The following is a 19356-nucleotide window of genomic DNA, read 5'->3' on the forward strand; positions in this document are numbered from 1 at the left end:
AATGTTGTGTATCCATTAACAGATATTTATGATTATTTTTCTACTGTCATCTTTCCAATTATAGATAATTAAAAGTGATTTCTGCAGCATTGTTTTAGTACCACAGAATTTTATTTTCCTGTACATGCGTATCTTTTTCATATATTTATGTATTTTGACGTAATTGTATATTATTTCCTAGCATCACCTTATTTTCAGTGGGAAGGGTTCCTTTTTCCATTTCTTGTTTGACATGTGTAGCCCTTGGTTATCTTAGAAAGTCTATTTTTTATTACTTTGTGAGACACTGGTTATATATATTATTCTTGCTTGGAAGTTTTCTTTTCAGCAATTAGGTGATCTCATCCAGTTCCCTTCTTGCTTCAAAGTTGTCCCTTTTTTGAGACAGGGTCTTACTGAGGGAATGTATTCTCTTACCGGGTCCATGGGGGGGTGTAATTTTAAGGGGAAGAGCTTCCCAGCGCTGTGGCCCCCTCCCATCTCTCTCCATCCGGGAGATTTAATGGTTCCTGCGGGCGGGGAAGAATCAAAGTCTGTCACTCCAGTGGAAGTTCTGAGGAACTCCTTTCGTTGGCCTGGGGTCTTAGAGAAGGTGAGGGGTTCCTCCCAGGTGAAAGTCCCTTCTTCCACACCCCTTTGGACTCCATATTTGGATCTCCTTCCACGAACACTCTCTTGGAAGCTGTTTTTCTCTACCCTGGATTTCCCCTGTGGAGTCCCCTTCCACACTTTTCGTGGAAGTTTTTATCTCTCCTCCTTTTCTTCCCCTCTTTTCTCTACCTAAATAAAATCACCTTCCTGCAACACTTCTTGGGTTCGGTGTTTACAAGCTTACCGCCCACCTGCTGTTCTCCCCTCTCTCATTCCTGAGAGGGCGGAGACCAAGAACCTACAACATTCTCTCAGGGGCGCTCTGCCTCACCGGCACCCCAGAAACCCGGTTACATTACTCTGTCACTCAGGCTGGAGTGCGGTGGTGTGATCATGGCTCACTGCAGCCTCAACTTCCCAGCCTCAGGTGACTCTCCCTCCTCAGCCTTGTGAGGAGCTGGGACTACAAGTTCAACACCACGCATGACTAATATTTTTGTATTTTTTGTAGAGATGGGATTTCACCATGCTACCCAGGCCTCTCTCGAAGTCCTGGGCTCACGCGATCTGCCTGCCTCAGCCTCCCAAAGTGCTGGGATTACAGGTGTGAGCTGCCACGCCCAGCCTGGCCTTGAGGATTCTGTGGACAAACTCACTGGTAATCTCATGAGAGCATGCTGATAAATGACACGTGGCTTTTCACTTGCTGCTTTCAAGATTCCTTTCTCCTCTGTGACTTTTGAAACTGCTTATATTGTGCCTTATGTCCCTTCTTGTTTATGCTAGTTGATGTGTTTAGCTTCTTGATTTTTTAATATTTTTTCATACTTTTGAGAATTTCTCAGTAATTATTTCCTTTCATACCTTCAGTTTCTCAATCTGTTTTTTATACTTTGTATCTTTTTCTTGGTATCCTCATTTTCCTAATTCTACTTAGTTTTGTGTTTTCCCATTTTCACTCATTGAGCATTATTCAAATGATACTTTTATTTTTTCACTTAATTTATGCATCTCCATTGTTTTAGAGTTGACTTCTGAACTTTTTTTATTTCTTTGATTGCACCACATTACCCTAATACTTTGTAAATATACTCTTTGGCTGAGATTCCGGCATTAACAAAAAGCCTCCTGCCACAACCTCTATCATGTGGCTTTCTGCTGGGGTGGAAGTCCAGAACAAATGGGCCCAGATTCCCGCAGCCTCTTAAGCCCGTGCTGAGGGTGTGTCTTATGTGGAGTTGTGTGTGTGCTTTTCGGTGAAAGAGGGTTTCTCGGATTTCTTCTTAGTGGCCTGTAGTCACCTGATCCACCTGTTGCTGCTGGTGCTGCAGCTGTCACAGGGACTTCCTCTTGGTCTCAGCAGGCCCAGCCTGTCACTCAGAGGACCCCCATTTCTTTCAGCACTCCATCTCATGAGGGGCAGAAACCGGTCTTTGCCAAAGCTTGAAAAGGCCAAAAGTGAAAACACCTGTGCCAGTATTTTCTTTCTCTTTGGACGAAGCCAGGAGTTGGGGGTTTACTCTTAAAGGCATTATGCTTACTGCGGAGGAGCAGGGGCTGCGGGGGAACCTAACAAAGTTCTTTTTTCTTCTTCTTATGTGGCTCTTTGCTTTGTGCTGACCTGCTGTGCCGCAAACTCTGAAGTGGTTCTTAGAGTTCAGATGCTTTTTCTCACTAGTTAACTGTTACGTTTATATGTTTGTAAAGAAATTAGGGCCTGTGGTGTTTTGTGCCATTTTGCTAATATACTCAGTATTATTTTATAGATTAGACTGATAAAGTGTCTTCATCTGTGTCTAGTAAGTGGGGTAACTTATTTATTTATTTATTTCAGCTATGTCCTCTCATTTTACCCAAGACCTTCTGCCAGAGCAGAGCATACAAGATGCATTCCCAAAATCAATACTGGAAGCATATGGAAATTGTGGCCTTGATAATTTACATTTAAGGAAAGACTGGGGAAATTTAGATGAGTGTAAGTTGCAAAAACATTATAATGGACTTAACCAGTGTTCGTCAACTACCCATAGCAACATCTTTGAATGTAATCAGTGTGTTAAAATCTTTAATAATTTTTCAAATTTACATAGATACAATATAACTCGTACTGGACAGAAACCTTTCAAATGTCAAGAATGTGGCAAATCGTTTGAAATGTTCTCATTCCTAACTGAACATCAGAAAATTCACACTGGAAGAAAGTTCCAAAAATGTAGAGAATGTGGCAAAACCTTTAACCAGTGCTCACACTTTATAGGACATGAGAACACTGACACTGGAGAGAAACCTTACACGTGTAAAGATTGTGATGAAGTTGTTAAACCTTGCTCAGTCCTTACTAAAAACAGAATTTACACTGGAGGGGAACATTACACATGTCAAGAATTTGGCAAAGTATTTAACCAGTGCTCCCACCTGACTGAACATGAGCGTGGTCCTGAGGGGAAACCCTACAAGTATGAAGAATACAGCACTGTTTTTATCTCCTGCTCCAGCCTTTCTAATCAGCAGATGCTTCTTGCTGGAGAGAAACTCTCCAAATGTGAAACATGGTACAAAGCTTTTAACCACAACCCAAATCTTTCCAAACATCAGAGAAATGAGATTGGAGGGAAACCTTTCAAATGTGAGGAATGTGACAGCATCTTCAGGTGGTTCTCAGACCTTACTAAACATAAGAGAATTCACACTGGTGAGAAACCATACAAGTGTGAGGAATGTGGCAAAGCCTACACCCAGTCCTCACACCTCAGTGAACACAGGAGGATTCACACTGGAGAGAAGCCCTACCAATGTGAAGAATGTGGGAAAGTCTTCAGAACTTGCTCCAGCCTGTCTAATCATAAGAGAACTCATTCTGAAGAAAAACCCTACACGTGTGAAGAATGTGGCAACATCTTTAAGCAGTCATCAGACCTCACTAAACATAAGAAAACCCATACTGGAGAGAAACCCTACAGATGTGAAGAATGTGGAAAAAACTTCACCCAGTCCTCCAACCTTATTGTACATCAGAGAATTCATACTGGAGAGAAACCCTACAAATGTGAAGAATGTGGCAAAGTCTTTATGTGGTTCTCAGACATTACCAAACACAAGAAAACGCATACTGGAGAGAAACCCTACAAATGTCAAGAATGTGGAAAGAACTTTACCCAGTCCTCCAACCTCATTGTACATAAGAGAATTCATACTGGAGAGAAACCCTACAAGTGTGAAAAATGTGGCAAAGCCTTTACCCAGTTCTCACACCTGACTGTACATGAAAGCATTCATACCTGAGAAAAAATATTTAAAAATATGCAAAGCCTTTAGGATCTGGTCACATCTTTACATCAGAGTTTTTAATAATAATTTCTTAATAACTTAATAAAGTTATTATAAATGTAATGACTGTTGAAAGCCCTTTCATGAAATACAAGTCTCCAGAGCACGCACAAGTATTTCTTCTGAAAGAAAAGTTATAATTATATTTTATGCTAGATGGAAACCTTGCATTAGTTGATTAAACTTTAAGAGAATTTGTAGAGAAGCCCTACAAATGTCATAAATGTGGAATAATATTCAAAAACGATAGCTTAGAAAACAGAGTTCATACTAAAAGATATTTTTCAAATGCAGTTAATGGGAAAAATAAGCAAAATCAAATTTAAGTAAACATTGGAGGATTAGAAAGAGAAAGTAATAGGGCACCGCACTTTCAGAAATGACACTGAATCACAGCATCATGTCTACAGAGCAATGTAGACTTGAAATAGACCCGTCGTTTATATTTAAAAGGAGGGTGAGACAATTTTTGTAGTTTTAATTACATTCAAAATACACTTTTTTGGATTGAAAAAGCGTTAAATTTTTTGAAAAGCGAATATTGATGTTATTCAACTCATCACTTGATGCTGTCTTCATTTCTAGTGCTGGTGTGAAAACACATGCCCAAGTCCTTTTGTGGCAGGCGTGCACGGTTGATATACTTGTCCATGAAAGGTGAAAGACACTGAAATGTAAGATGCGTGCGTAAAATCTTGGTAGAGAGGGTCTTTGTGGTGGTTTTATATACTTGTAAGTGATTTATGAGATAGCTGTTTAGAGTAATACCCTTCTGCACTATAGGAAGAAGGAACTATTTTGAATTTTGTAAATAGTTTTACCCATATTTCATTAAGGCAACATACCATAAATTTTGAAGTCCTTTTTAAGATTCTGTGCGAAGTTAATTTGTTTTTAATTAAACACAATTGTGTTAAGCCTGATGTTCATGGAATAAAGTGTCATTCTACCAAAAACCAATTCCATCATACTCAAAGGTGTCGGTAACAGACGGTAACAGTATACTCCCAAGTGGCATGGTGGATAACATCTCCAGTGATCTCTATTCCCAGTGATTTAAAAAAAAAATTCTTTCCCTCTTTTTGTAACTACAGAGTCACTATTATTGCTATCATAAAGATTATAGAGGAGTATAAATAAAATAACATATATTTCTCATTCTTAAAAAATTTTTTTTCTATAGTTTTTGTTGGATGTACAGCTTCTGTGGCCTGCAAAACACATAGATTTAGTTTTGATTTGCATGGACTTAAATATACAACTATATTACTATAAAGACAAACTGCCCTGGGCATGGTGGCTCATGTCTGTAATCCCAGCACTTTGGGAGGCCATCTGGGAGGATCACTTGAGCTGAAAAGTTTGGGACCCACCTGGGCAGCTTACCAAGACCTTGTTTCTACTCTAGATTTTTAAAAAATCAGCTGGGAGTGGTGATGCACACTTTCAGTTCCAGCTACTCAGGAGGCTGAGGTGGAGGGACCGTGTGAGCCTGGGAGATGAAGGCCGCAGTGAGCTGTGATCACACCACTGCACTCCAGCCAGGGCAGCAAAGTGTGCTGTTGTCTCAAAAAAAAAAAAAAAAAAAAAAAAGATAAATTTTAGGTTTAAGAAAATTATTGAGCAGGTAACTGTGTGTGTAAGAGTGAGTGTGTACCAATTTTTGAAGATAAACACAAAATAAGATGGGATTAAAACAATAGTCTTGATAGTTTACGAGAAAGTTATAAACCTCAAAGATGTAGAAAGACATCTATATTGTCTCCTCTGTATTGGATTTCTGTAAAGTATTCTGGCTCCTGGTCCAGAGTCTCCTCATGCAAATCCTCTGTTTTTACTGCCTGTTATTCATGTGGACCTGCCATATAATGTTCCCATCCCATTGTTCACGCAGCATTATTTCCATCACCTGCCAGGGGAGCGAAGAAGAATTTCCATAAAACTTTGTGGTGCTTCCCAAATAATCGCAGATGTGAGTAGCTTCACAATGAGTGTATTGTTACATTTCATTTAATTAGTACTTTTTTCTTTCAATTAGAGAACCCAATTTAAGCCAGTTTTTCTTTGTTCTTTTGCTTTTTCTAATTGACATAGTTGAGTTTATTTCCTTTATTGGGCCAGTTTGTTCAGGTAAACACTGGGGATGCGAAATAAGTTATTGGGTTGTCTTAATATATAAATGAAGTAAACAAGTACAGTGCTAGGCGAATAACACACTTCATGATTAGGAGTGAATCATTCTGCTGAAGTGCGTTTGTGTCTCCAGCTTGGAGACTGAAAGCATCCATGGTGAAGAAATGGTATTAATTTGCATGTGTAGAGAGGACATCTATTCCCAGGATACGCAACAGGCTTTCTCCAAGCTTATGAAGCAGAATTCTGCCTGCTTGCTTTTCTAACAGTCTGCAGTTTTCTGCTGCCTCTTTTTGTCCATGCTAAGTGTGCTTTGCATCACAGTCCTCGCTGCCTGTCTTACGGCTATAACTTTCTCACTGTTTTCCCTGCCTGTCATGCCACATAGTCTTTGCAGGTTCTGAGAGAAGTTTGGAATTTTCTAATGTGAGAAATTACTCTTAACTGGAGTGTTTGAGGCCATTTATGGCTATGAATACAACATTTGGATCACTTAATTGGGACAAGAGGTGTGCACTGTCTGCCAGCCAGAAGATGTGATCAGGCAGCATTGTCTGCATTTATTTGTAAAAGGTAGATGGTATTTGGCGGATCACGAGGTCAAGAGATCAAGACCATCCTGGCCAACATGGTGAAACCCTGTCTCTACTAAAAAATACAAAAATTAGCTGGGCGTGGTGGCACGCACCTGTAGTCCCAGCCACTTGGGAGGCCGAGGCAGGAGAATTGCTTGAATCTGGGAGACAGAGGTTGCAGTGAGCCAAGACCGCGCCACTGCACTCCAGCCTGGTGCCTGGCGACAGAGCAAGACTCTGTCTCAAAAAAAAAAAAAAAAAAGTTGTTAATACCAGTAGGTGTATGTGGTAAGCACTATAAAGGTGAGGCAGGAGAATCGCTTGAACCTGGGAGGTGGAGGTTGCACTGAGCTGAGATAGCACCGCTGCACTCCAGCCTGGGCAACAGAGCAAGACTGTCTCAAAAATAAAATGTTGAATGATCTTTCCAGATTGATACTGGAATCATGGAGAATTTTTCAGTTTCATGTCATAATATTTTCCTGTGTTGTAATCTGTGTAGTCCACAGTTCATAGTCCTCATTCTTAGTTACTAACTGGTTGTAACTTGTTGGCCATTCTTTGTAGATAAATCTCTGAGGACATGACAGCTTCTGAATGTGAATATTTCGCTGTGATTTGGAATGTAAATCTGTTTTCTGCGTTCCCAGCGTAGCTAGTGCTGGGACTGTTAATCCCACCTGTGTCTTTACTGTTTTACATTCTGTCACATGAGGACCAGAAACCCTAGGAGCCTTTGGGTTAAAGGCACCTGTTCTTTCCTGTGTTCTGTGCTGGGTCCTGCATGTGCTGTAAAAATAACAAGAGTTTCTATGCTTATGGCTGGCAAATGGTAGAACAAACACTTTACAAGGCCAGGCGCGATGGCTCATGCTTGTAATCTCAGCACTTTGGTAGTCTGAGGTCGACGAATCACTTGAGGTCAGGAGTTCGAGACCAGCCTCACCAACATGGTGTAACCACATCTCTACTAAAAAAGAAAAATTAGCTGAACATGGTGTTGTGCGCCTGTAATTCCAGCGATTCCAGAGGCCGAGGCATGAGAATCACGTGATCTCAGGAGACGGAGGCACAGTGAGCCGAAATCGCACCAGTGCACTCCAGCTTGGGCATGAGACCAAGACCCTATCTCAGAAAAAAAAAAAAAAACTTAACAAATACTACTTTTTAATACTGTTTAGCTAAGCTTATGACTAAGAAGGAGATTCAATATTTGGAACATTGCTAGCATTTTATAATGTTTATTTTAATTGACATAAAAGTATTTGTATCATGTAAAATAGGTTTTAAAGTATGTATGTGTCAAATGCTTTAGTTACTGTATACCTTACCTCATGTAGTCATGTGGTGAGAACTAAACACTGGACCCTTCACATTTGAGAAACACAATATATCCTAATTAAGTATAGTCAGCATGCTGTACAATAGGTCTCTTAAATTCATTCCTGTCTCACTATAATTATGTCTTATTCGACCGTCATCTGCCCAAACCGTCTGCCCTCCTACAAAAAAACCCACCTCTGGTAACCGTAATTCTACTCCACTTCAACAGGTGAACTTGTTTACATGTCACCTATGAGAGACAGCATGTGGTATATTTCTTTCTGTGCTTGGTTTCTGTAAATTAACATCATGTGTTTCAGGTTCATCCATGTGATTGGAAATGGCAGGATTAGCCACAGGGTTCATGATTCGAGTACAGTTGGGGTGATTTTATATCATGGCTGTAGTAAATAGTGCCACAGTCAACATGGGCGTGCGAATGTCTCTTCAGCACACTGATGCCATTCAGATATCTAGATCACCAGTGCGGTGATTGCTGTAACAAGCAGTCGTTCCATTTTTAATGTTTTTGAAAGCTTCATTCTGTTTTCCGGAATGGCTGTATGATGTCCATTCCACCAACAGTGTGCAAGCCTTCTCTTTCTTACAGCTTTATCCACGCTTGGTATCTTTTGCCTTTTTGTTAATTGTCATTCTAGAAGGAATGAGTTAATAACTCACGGTGGCTCTGAGCTGCCTTTCCTGGATAATTATTGATGCTCAGCATTTTCAGATTTATTTGTTATATGATGTATGTCTTTTGAGAAATGCCTATTTAAGTTTCCCCTCATTTTTGTCTCTTAAATATTAACCCCCTGTCAGATTCATAGTTTAAAAATGTTTCCCCCCTTCCTAGGTTATCATTCCATTGATTGTATGTGGTCCTGTGCAGAAGTTTTTTAGTTTGAAGTAATCTCATTTGTTTACATTTACTTATGTTTCCTGGCATTTTGAGGTTAAATTCAAAAAATAATTGCCCAAACCAATATCATATTTTCTTTTACCTTATGTTGTCTTGTAGTAGTTTCAGACTTTCAGCTATTACATTTAAGTCCTCCTTTTGAGTTGTTTCTTACATGTGGTGTGAGATGAAGGCCTTATTTCTCATTTTTGCATGTAGATGTCCATTTTTTCCCCAACGCCAAGTATTGAAGAGACTATTCTTTAACCATCTTATGTTCTTGTCGCCGTTGTCTAAAATCAGTTAGCTGTAAATGTGTGGATTTATTTCTAGGCTCTCTATTCTGCTCTTTTGGCCTATGTGTCTGTTTTTATACCAGTATCATAAAGTTTTACTTATTATGGCTTTGTAATATATTTCAAAGGCAGGTTCTGTGATGCCTTCAGCTTTGCTTGTTTTTTCTCAATTATTTTGACTATTGAGGATCTTTTTGTTTTTTTGTGTGTTACCAGATGAATTGGGGGATTCCTTTTGTATGTGAAGAATGTAATTGGTATCTTGATAGAGATTGTATTAAACCTGTAGATCACTTTGTGTAATATAGACATTTTAAAAATATTAATTCCACCAATTTGTGAATAAAGAATATCTTTCTATTTGTGTGTCACTTAATTTCTTTATTTCAGAAAGGGTCTTGCTCTGTCAGGCTCAAGCAATCCTCCCACCTCAGCCTTCTGAGTAGCTGGGACCTCAGCTGCACACCACCATGCCTGGCTAACTTTTAAAATTTTGTACAGATGAGATCTCTCTGTTGCCCAGGCTAGTCTTGAACTCTGGGTTCTAGTGATCCTCCTGCCTTAGCCTCCCAAAATGCTGAAATTACAGGCGTGAGCAACTGTGGCCCAACCTTTAATTTCTTACCTCAGTGTTCTTTGGCTCTTAATGTAGACATCTTTCAGTGTCTTGGTTAAATTTACTTCCACAGACACTTTTTGTAGCCAGTGTTATGATGGTCTTGATTTTTCAGAGTGTGTGCTTTTCCCATGTGAAAGTGCTGCTGACTTGAGTCTTGATTTTGTATGTGGAAAGACTGCAGAACTTGTTTGTTCTAACAGTTTTTTAGGATTTTTATTATATGAGATGACATCACCTGCAAACAAGGGCTATCGAACTTTCCTTTGCAGTCCGGATGACTGTGTTCTCTGAAGGCCGAGGCGTGGACGTGCAGGACTGTGTTGACGAGTCCTGAGAGGGCATCCCTGCCTTGTTGCAGCTGTTGCAGGAAACGCCTTCATGTGCCTCTGTTTACCCTGATGTTCCCCGTGCATTTGTCCTGCGCGGCCAGGACTGGCTGGAGTGCGTTCATTCTACACGCAGTATGCTGAGTTATGATCATGCAAGGATGATCAATTATGTCACATCTTTTTTCTGAATCCATGTAAGTGTTGCACTTGGTCCTGTGGTCAGAGTCGAGGAGAGTGCGTCCATGCGGGGAGGAGTTCCTGACGGGCGTCACGTGTGACCTGCTGTGGATGTGACCTGCCTCTGACATCTGCTGGGAGTGTCCGGCTTCCCAGATGGAGCTGAGGCCCAGCATTGTCATCTTTGCACACTGAATTATGCCGAACTTTTTAAAAGCACTGTACAAATTTAGTGCTTAATAGACGTGTTGAATAAATAAACCCCAACCAAAAGTTTCTCAAATGTCTGAGATGGCCGGGGGCCCTCTTTCAGCACCCAGGTGCTCTGTACCAGTGTACCTCCCGCCAGCATCCAGGCCGGCATCTGTTTCCTCTGTGCCAGTTTGCCTCCCACCAGCATCCAGGCCGGCATCTGTTTCCTCTGTGCCAGTGTACCTCCCACCAGCATCCAGGCCAGCATCTGTTTCCTCTGTGCCACTTTGCCTCCCACCAGCATCCAGGCCGGCATCTGTTTCCTCTGTGCCACTTTGCCTCCCACCAGCATCCAGGCCGGCATCTGTTTCCTCTGTGCCAGTGTACCTCCCGCCAGCATCCAGGCCGGCATCTGTTTCTTCTGTGCCAGTGTACCTCCCGCCAGCATCCAGGCTGGCATCTGTTTCCTCTGTGCCACTTTGCCTCCCGCCAGCATCCAGGCTGGCATCTGTTTCCTCTGTGCCAGTGTACCTCCCGCCAGCATCCAGGCTGGCATCTGTTTCCTCTGTGCCAGTGTACCTCCTGCCAGCATCCAGGCCGGCATCTGTTTTTATTTCCATAGGTTTTTGGGGAGCAGGTGGTGTTTGGTTACATGAATAAATTCTTCAGTGATGATTTCTGAGATGTTGATGCCCCCATCACCTGAGCAGTGTACACTGTGCCCAGTGTGTGGTGTTTTATGTCTTCCCTCCCACCCTGTCCCCCGAGTCCCCAAAGTTTATTGTATCATGCTTCAGCCTGTGGTCCTTGAAGCTTAGCTCCCACTTAGGAGTGAGACTATACGATGTTTCATTTCCCTTCCTCAGTTACTTCACTTAGAAAAACAGATTAAGGCCAGGCGCAGTGGCTCACGCCTGTAATCCCAGCACTTTGGGAGGCCGAGGCGGGTGGATCACGAGGTCAAGAGATCAAGACCATCCTGGTCAACATGGTGAAACCCCGTCTCTACTAAAAATACAAAAATTAGCTGGGCATGGTGGTGCGTGCCTGTAATCCCAGCTACTCAGGAGGCTGAGGCAGGAGAATTGCCTGAACCCAGGAGGCGGAGGTTGCGGTGAGCCGAGATCGCGCCATTGCACTCCAGCCTGGGCAACAAGATTGAAACTCCGTCTCAAAAAGAAAAAAAAAAAAAAAAAAAACATTAAAATTAGTGACTCCATGTTGATTCTGAAGCCTTCCACACACTCTTCTGAGGTTAAATCATTTGCTCTGCCATCTTCTAAGCCCCATGAAGGCAGGAGCTGACTTTGCTTTGGCTCACCAAGGTGTCCTAGTGTTTAGAAAGTATAACTTTTCCAGAAATATTCATAGGATGAGTAAGTGAATGATTGAATCAATCAGAAACTAGGACGGGGCGATGCAGAGGCTATTCTGTAAGTTCTGTCAACTACTGGACCGTGGAGCTCCACAGCCGGAATGTGGCTCTGTGGCTTCCAGCCTGAGGACCACCGGATCCACGTCTTGTTAAGTAGTTCACAATGTAAGACACAGTGACTTTGGTCGTAGCTCCATTTGCTGCCTGGTTACCCACTAGAATGGCATCTTTACTGACTAGAAACCCGTAACCTGTGACCATTATTATAAGAGGTACTCTTGGACTTGAGATAAGAAAATTGTTGTGTGGAAATTTTACTGGTTGTGTAATAATAAAATTATTCTCCACGTGCTGGAAAACATGTAGCGTGACCTTTAGAATGAGATTGGCATTGGTTGGATGCAAGGTCTCAACACTTTACTAGCTGTGTGACATCGGACAAAGGGCTTTGTCATCCTGAGGCTTAGTTCTTAAGGGAAAAATAACCGTCCACTTTGTCAGCTTGCTAGTAGTTTTGAGTGTAAGAATGTGTGGAAAAGACTTCGCACCGTGGCTAACGTGGTAACAGCTTAGTTAATGTTAGCCCTTATCGTTAGCATATGAGAATGTGAGTTACATGAGGAATCCTGCCAGTTTCTTCTCTGCTGTATCCCCAAGACCATGAATCACGTCTGGCAATAATGAGCATTTCCTAATACTTGTTCAGTAAGGATTTGGCAGTCTTGGAGGGCAGAAAGAGGGTGGGGAAGATTTTAAAACAACACCATTATTTTTAAAGGCAACCAGTGTCCTACCGCACTACATTCTCTTGTGTGTTTAGGAAGATTGAGGGTATTTTTCTAAACCATGATGACATCATAGGAAATAAGATGCAAAATTTGCACGAATGTTTAAGACAAAGTCTGAGGTTTCCATGTCCCAAATCATTCATGCATCCCAGCCTAGGCCTAATGACCTGCCCTGGGACCCATGGGTCCTGCAGGACCCACTCAGCTGTCCCAGAAGTGCCCAGACTCTCATTCCTATCCAGGACCTAGGAACCCTAGCCCCTAGCCGGCCCTTATCAGCAGTCAATCATGATTTACTGCTGCCATCACCATCGCTGCCTTTAGTGGCCAAGGACCTTCCAAGGTACCAGCTCTGGCAGGAAAGATGGCCTTGGGAGGTGACGACACTCGGGGACCCAGGTGCTCAGCGGGTGGCTTCCTCCTCCTTCAGACGGTCTCTGCACGCAGCCACGGGCAGTCCCATTGTATGGAAGGAGAGCAGCACAGGGCCACACAGCTGGTCTGAAATCCAAGGTGCCTGCCCTCCCTTTGTGAGGGACTGGCCTGAAAGGAGGTTGACCTGGCTTTGGGGAGCCTTTCCTGGGCTGCATGAATCACTTCCCCTGCTTCAGGCCCCAAACTCGGCTTGCATCTCCTTCCTTTTCCTGTCTCTGCGTGGGCTGTAATGAAGGTGAGCCCGGGATCCCTTCATGGACCTCATGGTACTCTGTGCCATTCACGTTTAGGGTAATCCGACTGCAGCCCCCGCTCAGTTGGTGTCTGCTTTTCCAACCAAGACACCCCAAATCTGGAGCTCCTCATGCAGGCAGCAGCAGACAAATGGAATGCAATCCGTTGTTGTCCCTGTTTTGTTTTGCTTGTTTCTCAGGGGTTCTTTCTATGGTAAAGGTATTGGCTCTCCATTGGTAGCATGAATAGAATATTTCCTGTTTACAGTAACTCTGTGTCATAATAAATAGTGACGAGATTTACAGTCGTGGTTTTCAGCTGCCAGTGGAGAGTTTGGGCACAGTCTGCCATCAGGCAGAAGAAGGCATTTGGGAAGTTTAGCTGAGGACAGACCCAGTGACGGTGATGGCCAGTGGCAGTCTGTCCTGGTCACCGGACCCCTGGGTGCTGGCCCTGCTGGGCACTCCCCACCCATCACTCCTGATGCTGCCAAGCCCTCTGGGTACAGTGGGCACATCCCCCAGGAGAGACGTGATGAACTTTGTCTGTGGAAATGCACAGATTCCTTGGACATGCCTGGGAGGCCAACCGTGAGAGTCCACTTGTTTCCTTCCCCTCATTAGGGCTCACAGTGTCAAGTCCACGCTCACCGGCAGCAGGGTGACAAAGTAAGTGACATCATCGCCCCGTTTCAGATGTGCGGACGTCTCGCTGGGTTCAGGATGACTGGAGAACACGCAGCCTTGTGCCACAAAGTCGAATTCCCAGGCCGGAGGGAGACATTTGATTGTCACGTTACGATCCTGTCATTGAGGGCAAAGTCAGTCTTGTTTCATTTTGGATTCTTTCTTAAGTTTATATCTTACTTATGTGGACTCTTTGAATTTCCAAGCGTGTAAGAATTGTTGGTTAGCTTTTATCGTTGACTTTGGCACAATTACATGCTCAGAAGCATGCTACGTGATGGGAGTCCTCTGAGATAATTGAGATTTGCTTGATGAACAGCGTAAGTCGCGTTCATTTTTGGAAGTGAACCCCGTGTGCCTAGAGTGGATGTGTCTGCAGCACGAGTTCCCAGGTGGAAGGAGGATGGACGGAGGCGCCGTGATGTGAGGGAGATGGCGACTGCTCGGGCCTTCTGTGCCCGCGGTGTTCTGTGCCTAGGATGTGAACGGCTGACGGGGGCCTCCACTCTGCTTGTGTGCGAGCTTCTTCCTGCCGTCCTGCCGTTGTGTTTTTTATGTGATGCAGCCAAGACCGGCCATGAGGAGCGCTGGGAGCTCAGGAAGGAAGGGGCGGCCCAGAAGCACGGACGGGGAGCTGGACTGGGGAGGACCAGAAATCAGAAGGTCCCGGAAGGTTCCAGAGAGGAGCTGTCTTGGGATGTGCCTGGGGGCCAAGGTGGGGGAGGGGCGCTGGCAGAACACGGGTACCCCATTGAATGTCCACCGTGAGGCACCTGCCATCAGGGCCGGGGATTGGTGGGGGGGCAGTACAAAGCCCCAGAGTTGCCGAGGCAGCACCCATACAGGAGCAGCTTTGGTGGACACCAGGGCCCTGGACTCCCTCCAGCGGCTCCAGAGCCTCCGCTGCCCCACCCTGCGCGTCCTGCTGCTTCTCTGATCGACTTTCCCGCTGACCTGTAGCTGAACTCCCACCCGAGCTTGAGGACTTAGTTCGAACCTGATCCTTTCCCAGACCCTGTTCTCCTCCTACCGCTCCAGGCACCCAACAGCCCCCCACCCCCTCCACTCCTTTCCCTACCCCTCCTTTCCTTTCCCTTCCCCCTCCCCTTCCCTCCCCTCCCCAACTGCCATCTCACCCCCATCCCCATTCCCTTCCCATCCCTCCCCCAGCCCTAAGCCACCCTCACCTCTGTCCTGGCCACCCCAGGGTGCCCTCAGAGGATCAGGACATGCTGCTGGGGTGGCTGCTCTTTTGGCTCCTTGTGCTGGGGTTTCCCGGCCATCAGTCCACCCACGTGAGTAGACAGTGGACCCGCGGGGTTCCTTCCTTTTTATGGGGCTGTGTCCTGGGGTGTGAAATGACACAGCTCCCGCCTGTCATCCCAGCACTTTGTGGGGCCGAGGTGGGCACATCGCTTGAGACCAGAAATTCGAGACGAGCCTGGGCATCAGCGCTGAGGTGGGAGGATCGCTTGGGCCGAGGAGGTGGAGGTTGCAGTGAGCGGAGATCGCCCCACTGCACTCCAGCCCCAGCGACAGAGGAGACCTTCACTCAAACACAACAAAGTGAGATGTCATTTGTGTTCTGTGTCATCTGGTTTGATGGACTTTCTAGGAACTTCAGAGTCATTGTGTCTTCTGCTCTTGGGAGCTGCCTCCAGGGAGTCTGTGTCCAGTCAGAGTGATGGGGGCCGCAGACGCCCATCAGATGGGAGAGAAAAGGGCTGCACCCTGCAGGGGTGTTTGCAGTGGGGGAGTCACCGGGAGTGACACGGCCAGGGTGTGAACGAGGACTGCACTGCCCTTTGTTCTGTCAAATGTGTGTCGTGCAGATCATTGATTTACCCAAAGCAGAACGGGTCTTAATGTCCTTGCGACTGTCCAAATAGAAAGAAATCACAGGTTTCTGCTTTGAAAGTTTTCACCCTCACATTCTAAAACCTCTCCACGACGCTCAGGAGAGGGCACCTTCTAGAGAGGAGAGTATTTGTTCTGAGCGGCATGCACCTGATTCTCAGAGAGGGGTCTGGAAAAGTCCAGTGGTGGGGAGCAACCACTGCATGGAGGCAGAATCCCCCCACAGGAATGCCTCCAATCAAAGGAGAGCCTCTTGGTTCTTTTCAGTCTATGAAGGAGGAAATGTCGTGATAATCTTTGTTGGAATTCATTTCCCTTTACCTGGCGGCATTTTCATAAATCAGTTAAACTCTCTTTCCCTAGCTCACCTTTGAAGACTTGGATAAAGATTTCTCACTGCATTTTCCACCTCCGCCCTTGCTCATGGCCATCAACTGTCAGAACCTCAGCTTTTCCTGGCCCCAGGGACCTAATCTGCGTAGGAGCCCACTGCTGATGACCTGCATCCAGATAACTGTCAGATGTGACAGGAGTGCCCAGGACGGGGGATGTTTTCCGGGTCAATGACAAGATGGCCTTTGTCCTTCTTGTGCATTTGATCCACATCTTTCACCATTGCGCCCAGAGCTCCTGCTTCCTTCCCGAGGGAGGCTTCTCAGGGACAGTGCAGCCCTCCCAGGAGCCAGGTGCAGTCACCTCCACTGTGAGGCTGAAGACGAAGATGCTGCAGAGCTCAGAGGCTGCTTTCTAGGGAGGTCTCATTTGCACAAAACTGAGTCTTAGTGTGTGGATTGGTCTGAATGGCACTTTGAATTTATTTTGTCCCCCAAAACCTGTGTTTGTAAAATAATGTGTGCCTTGTGTGGTGGTGGCCTACATTCCAGAGAGTTTGTATTGTTTTCCATGAGGATTCCCAGCGTTGCTCCCGAGTGCTTTAGGCTCAATGCTCTAAAATATGAAGGTGAACTCTTGCTAGGGGTTACTTGGTATTGTGTTTTTAGCTGACCTAAATTCTCACAGTTTTCATCATAATTCCAAGAAGACTATGTTATGCAAATCTTTCTGGATTTTGAAAATCTGACATGAAGTGCTCCATTTCAGCAGTAGTTGACATTGATTTTCACAAGTTAATGTTTCTAGAAACTTGGGCTAAACAACAATCTGTGATTATTTTTGCTGGAATATAACCTCAGTGTTCTCATTACAGCAGCTGTCCACTCTCAGCTTTGTGTGCAGACAAACATATCTTTATGTAATATTTTCATCCATAACTTTAAGACTTTTTTCTTATATTTTTCTCATTTTTCCATGCAGTGTGGGCATATTTTTGCATATATTCCAAAGAACGTAATACAAATTTCTAAGCAGTGTGAGTTTGTATTTTCTCATCTCCATTTTCAGTTGAATCACAATTTCTAGGTAAAGTTCTATAATTATTTTAAAAATATTTGCAATGTCTTTTCAGATAATTAAAAACTAATAGTTTGTGTCTCACATTTCCTTCCTACTGTTTAAGTGACGTACAGTCCTGTGTATTCAGTAGCCTCTTTGTAAAGAATACAATTTTCTGACCTTTACGTATGGATACAGCAGTTAAAGCATCACCACATTCCAGATTCAAGATCGTGAACACATTCCTCCCTCTTCAAAGTTTCCTCCTGCTTTTGAATCCATCTGTCCCTGTCCCTCCATCCTACTGTCCTCCCCCTGCACTGCCATTTCATGGCATGGAGTCACACAGGACAGGTGTTCTTGCTGTGCTGAATTCTGTAAAGTCAGCAGAATCATGTTCACGTGGATCCGTATTGTTTTAAATATTTTTGTTTTATTGCTGAGTAACATTCCTCTGTGTGGACACATATATGCCAGTGCATCTGTCCTCTCCCTTGGAAAGAGCTATAAGGCTTGTTTTTCCCATTTGGTCTTTGTCCTGGGAATGAAAACCTGGAAAGCAGCACCTCTGCGAGCTTTCCCTGTGTGTATTTGCATTTTGCAACACCGAGACCAACTGACAGAAAAAACATCCAATTGATATTGTGTGAAATTGTTCAAACATATAGAACATAAATAATAATTATTTTGGGACTCTTGTTTAAAGGGAGAAAATTACTGATATGACGGTGATTTTGGCAATAACCATCAACACTTAATTGTAAAAATGTTTCTAAATACAGCGTTGATTTGTTAACGTTTTAATGAACATGACAACATATATGGACCCATCTTTCCATCCCTCTATCCAGCCATCAGCCCATCTTATTTTAGGTGTATTTCCAATTGGAGACATCAACGTACTTCCTGCTAAATCGTTTAGCAAAGCTAACATTAACTAGGATTCAATATTTCTTTAGAAAAATTTCTTCTCAAGAAGAATGACATAGAACAAACTGTACAAATCTTAAGTGTAACATTGCTCACTTTGAGGAGTACACACACCGGCATACCCCAACCCCCTTTCAAGATCTACAATGTTATGTCACCCCAGAAAGTGAACGCCCCCTCTTCCCAGCCAATCCCTTTCTCATCAGAGGTTGATGTTGCTTCTTTGGAAATGACGTCTACAGAGGCATGCCATGCCCTAGGTTCCCTTCTGTGTCTGTCTGATTCTGCTCAACACAGCGTTTCTGAAATCGTTCCCATTGTTGCACGGATCTCTAACTTGGTCCTTTCCATTTCGGACTCTGCATATGCTCAGTCCAACCTGTTGAATTCACCATCTTGAAGGAAACACTTAGAATTAAGATATTTTCAAGAACATAGGGTTCAATCCTGAGGAATCTATGTAGCAATGTTCTCAGAAGCCATCTGAACTTACTTGGGGAAAGTCTTTGTCTTCATTCACTTAAGAGTCTAATGGAATTAATTTCCAGAATCTTGGATATTCATGCCATTTTCATGATCCCCACTTTGGTATTTTTAAGCACTAAAATTTGATAGTTATTTCTGAATGAAGTCATCGCTTGATTGTAGTTTTTTGACTTACGCTGATTTTTTATTTTTGAGACCGAGTCTTGCTCTGTCGCCAGGCTGGAGTGCAGTGGCGTGATCTCGGCTCACTGCAACCTCCGATTCCCTGGTTCAAGTAATTCTCCTGCCTCAGCCTCCTGAGTAGCTGAGACTACAGGCATGCAGCACCACACCCAGCTAATTTGTGTATTTTTAGTAGAGACTGGGTTTCACCCTGTTGGCCATGATGGTCTTGACCTCCTGACCTCATGATTCGCCCGCCTTGGCCTCCCAAAGTGCTGGGATGACAGGCATGAGCCACCGTGCCTGGTGACTTATGCTGATCTTTAAATGCAGAGATTCACATAATCTAAGAAGTGTGATTCACAGGGATTCGTTTATCATATGACACATGACAAATACTTCCAATGTTATATGTCAATTTAAAAAGTAAGTAAGAAACTTTAGAAAATGATAATTCCTGTATACCTACCTTGTCCAGCCCACAGGTGACAGGCCGCATGCAGCCCAGGACAGCTTTGAATGTGGCCCAACACAAATTTGAAAACTTT

The 19356-nt window shown here is 44.0% G+C and overlaps 1 protein-coding gene across 8 annotated transcripts in view; it reads left to right on the plus strand.

Moving 5' to 3' along the window:
* Positions 1-19356, plus strand: part of ZNF195 (zinc finger protein 195) — a 41607-nt gene that overhangs the window by 18868 nt on the left and 3383 nt on the right. For 3 of the 8 annotated variants that reach the window (XM_017507745.2, XM_017507746.2, XM_017507748.2), the window contains 2 exons: positions 1103-1249; positions 2426-4874. The exons of 1 other annotated variant lie outside the window; for it this stretch is intronic. In XM_017507745.2, coding sequence (XP_017363234.1) covers positions 1103-1249; positions 2426-3873 — 1595 coding nt within the window. In that variant the 3' untranslated portion in view covers positions 3874-4874. Of the gene's footprint in view, positions 1-1102; positions 1250-2425; positions 4875-8178; positions 9507-19356 lie in introns of those variants that run through there. 4 more of the 8 variants (XM_017507749.2, XM_017507751.2, XM_017507755.1 and 1 more) reach the window with 3 other exon arrangements.

Source organism: Cebus imitator, unplaced genomic scaffold (assembly GCF_001604975.1).
Source record: "Cebus imitator isolate Cc_AM_T3 unplaced genomic scaffold, Cebus_imitator-1.0 Scaffold384, whole genome shotgun sequence".
NCBI classification, from domain to species: Eukaryota; Metazoa; Chordata; class Mammalia; order Primates; family Cebidae; genus Cebus; species Cebus imitator.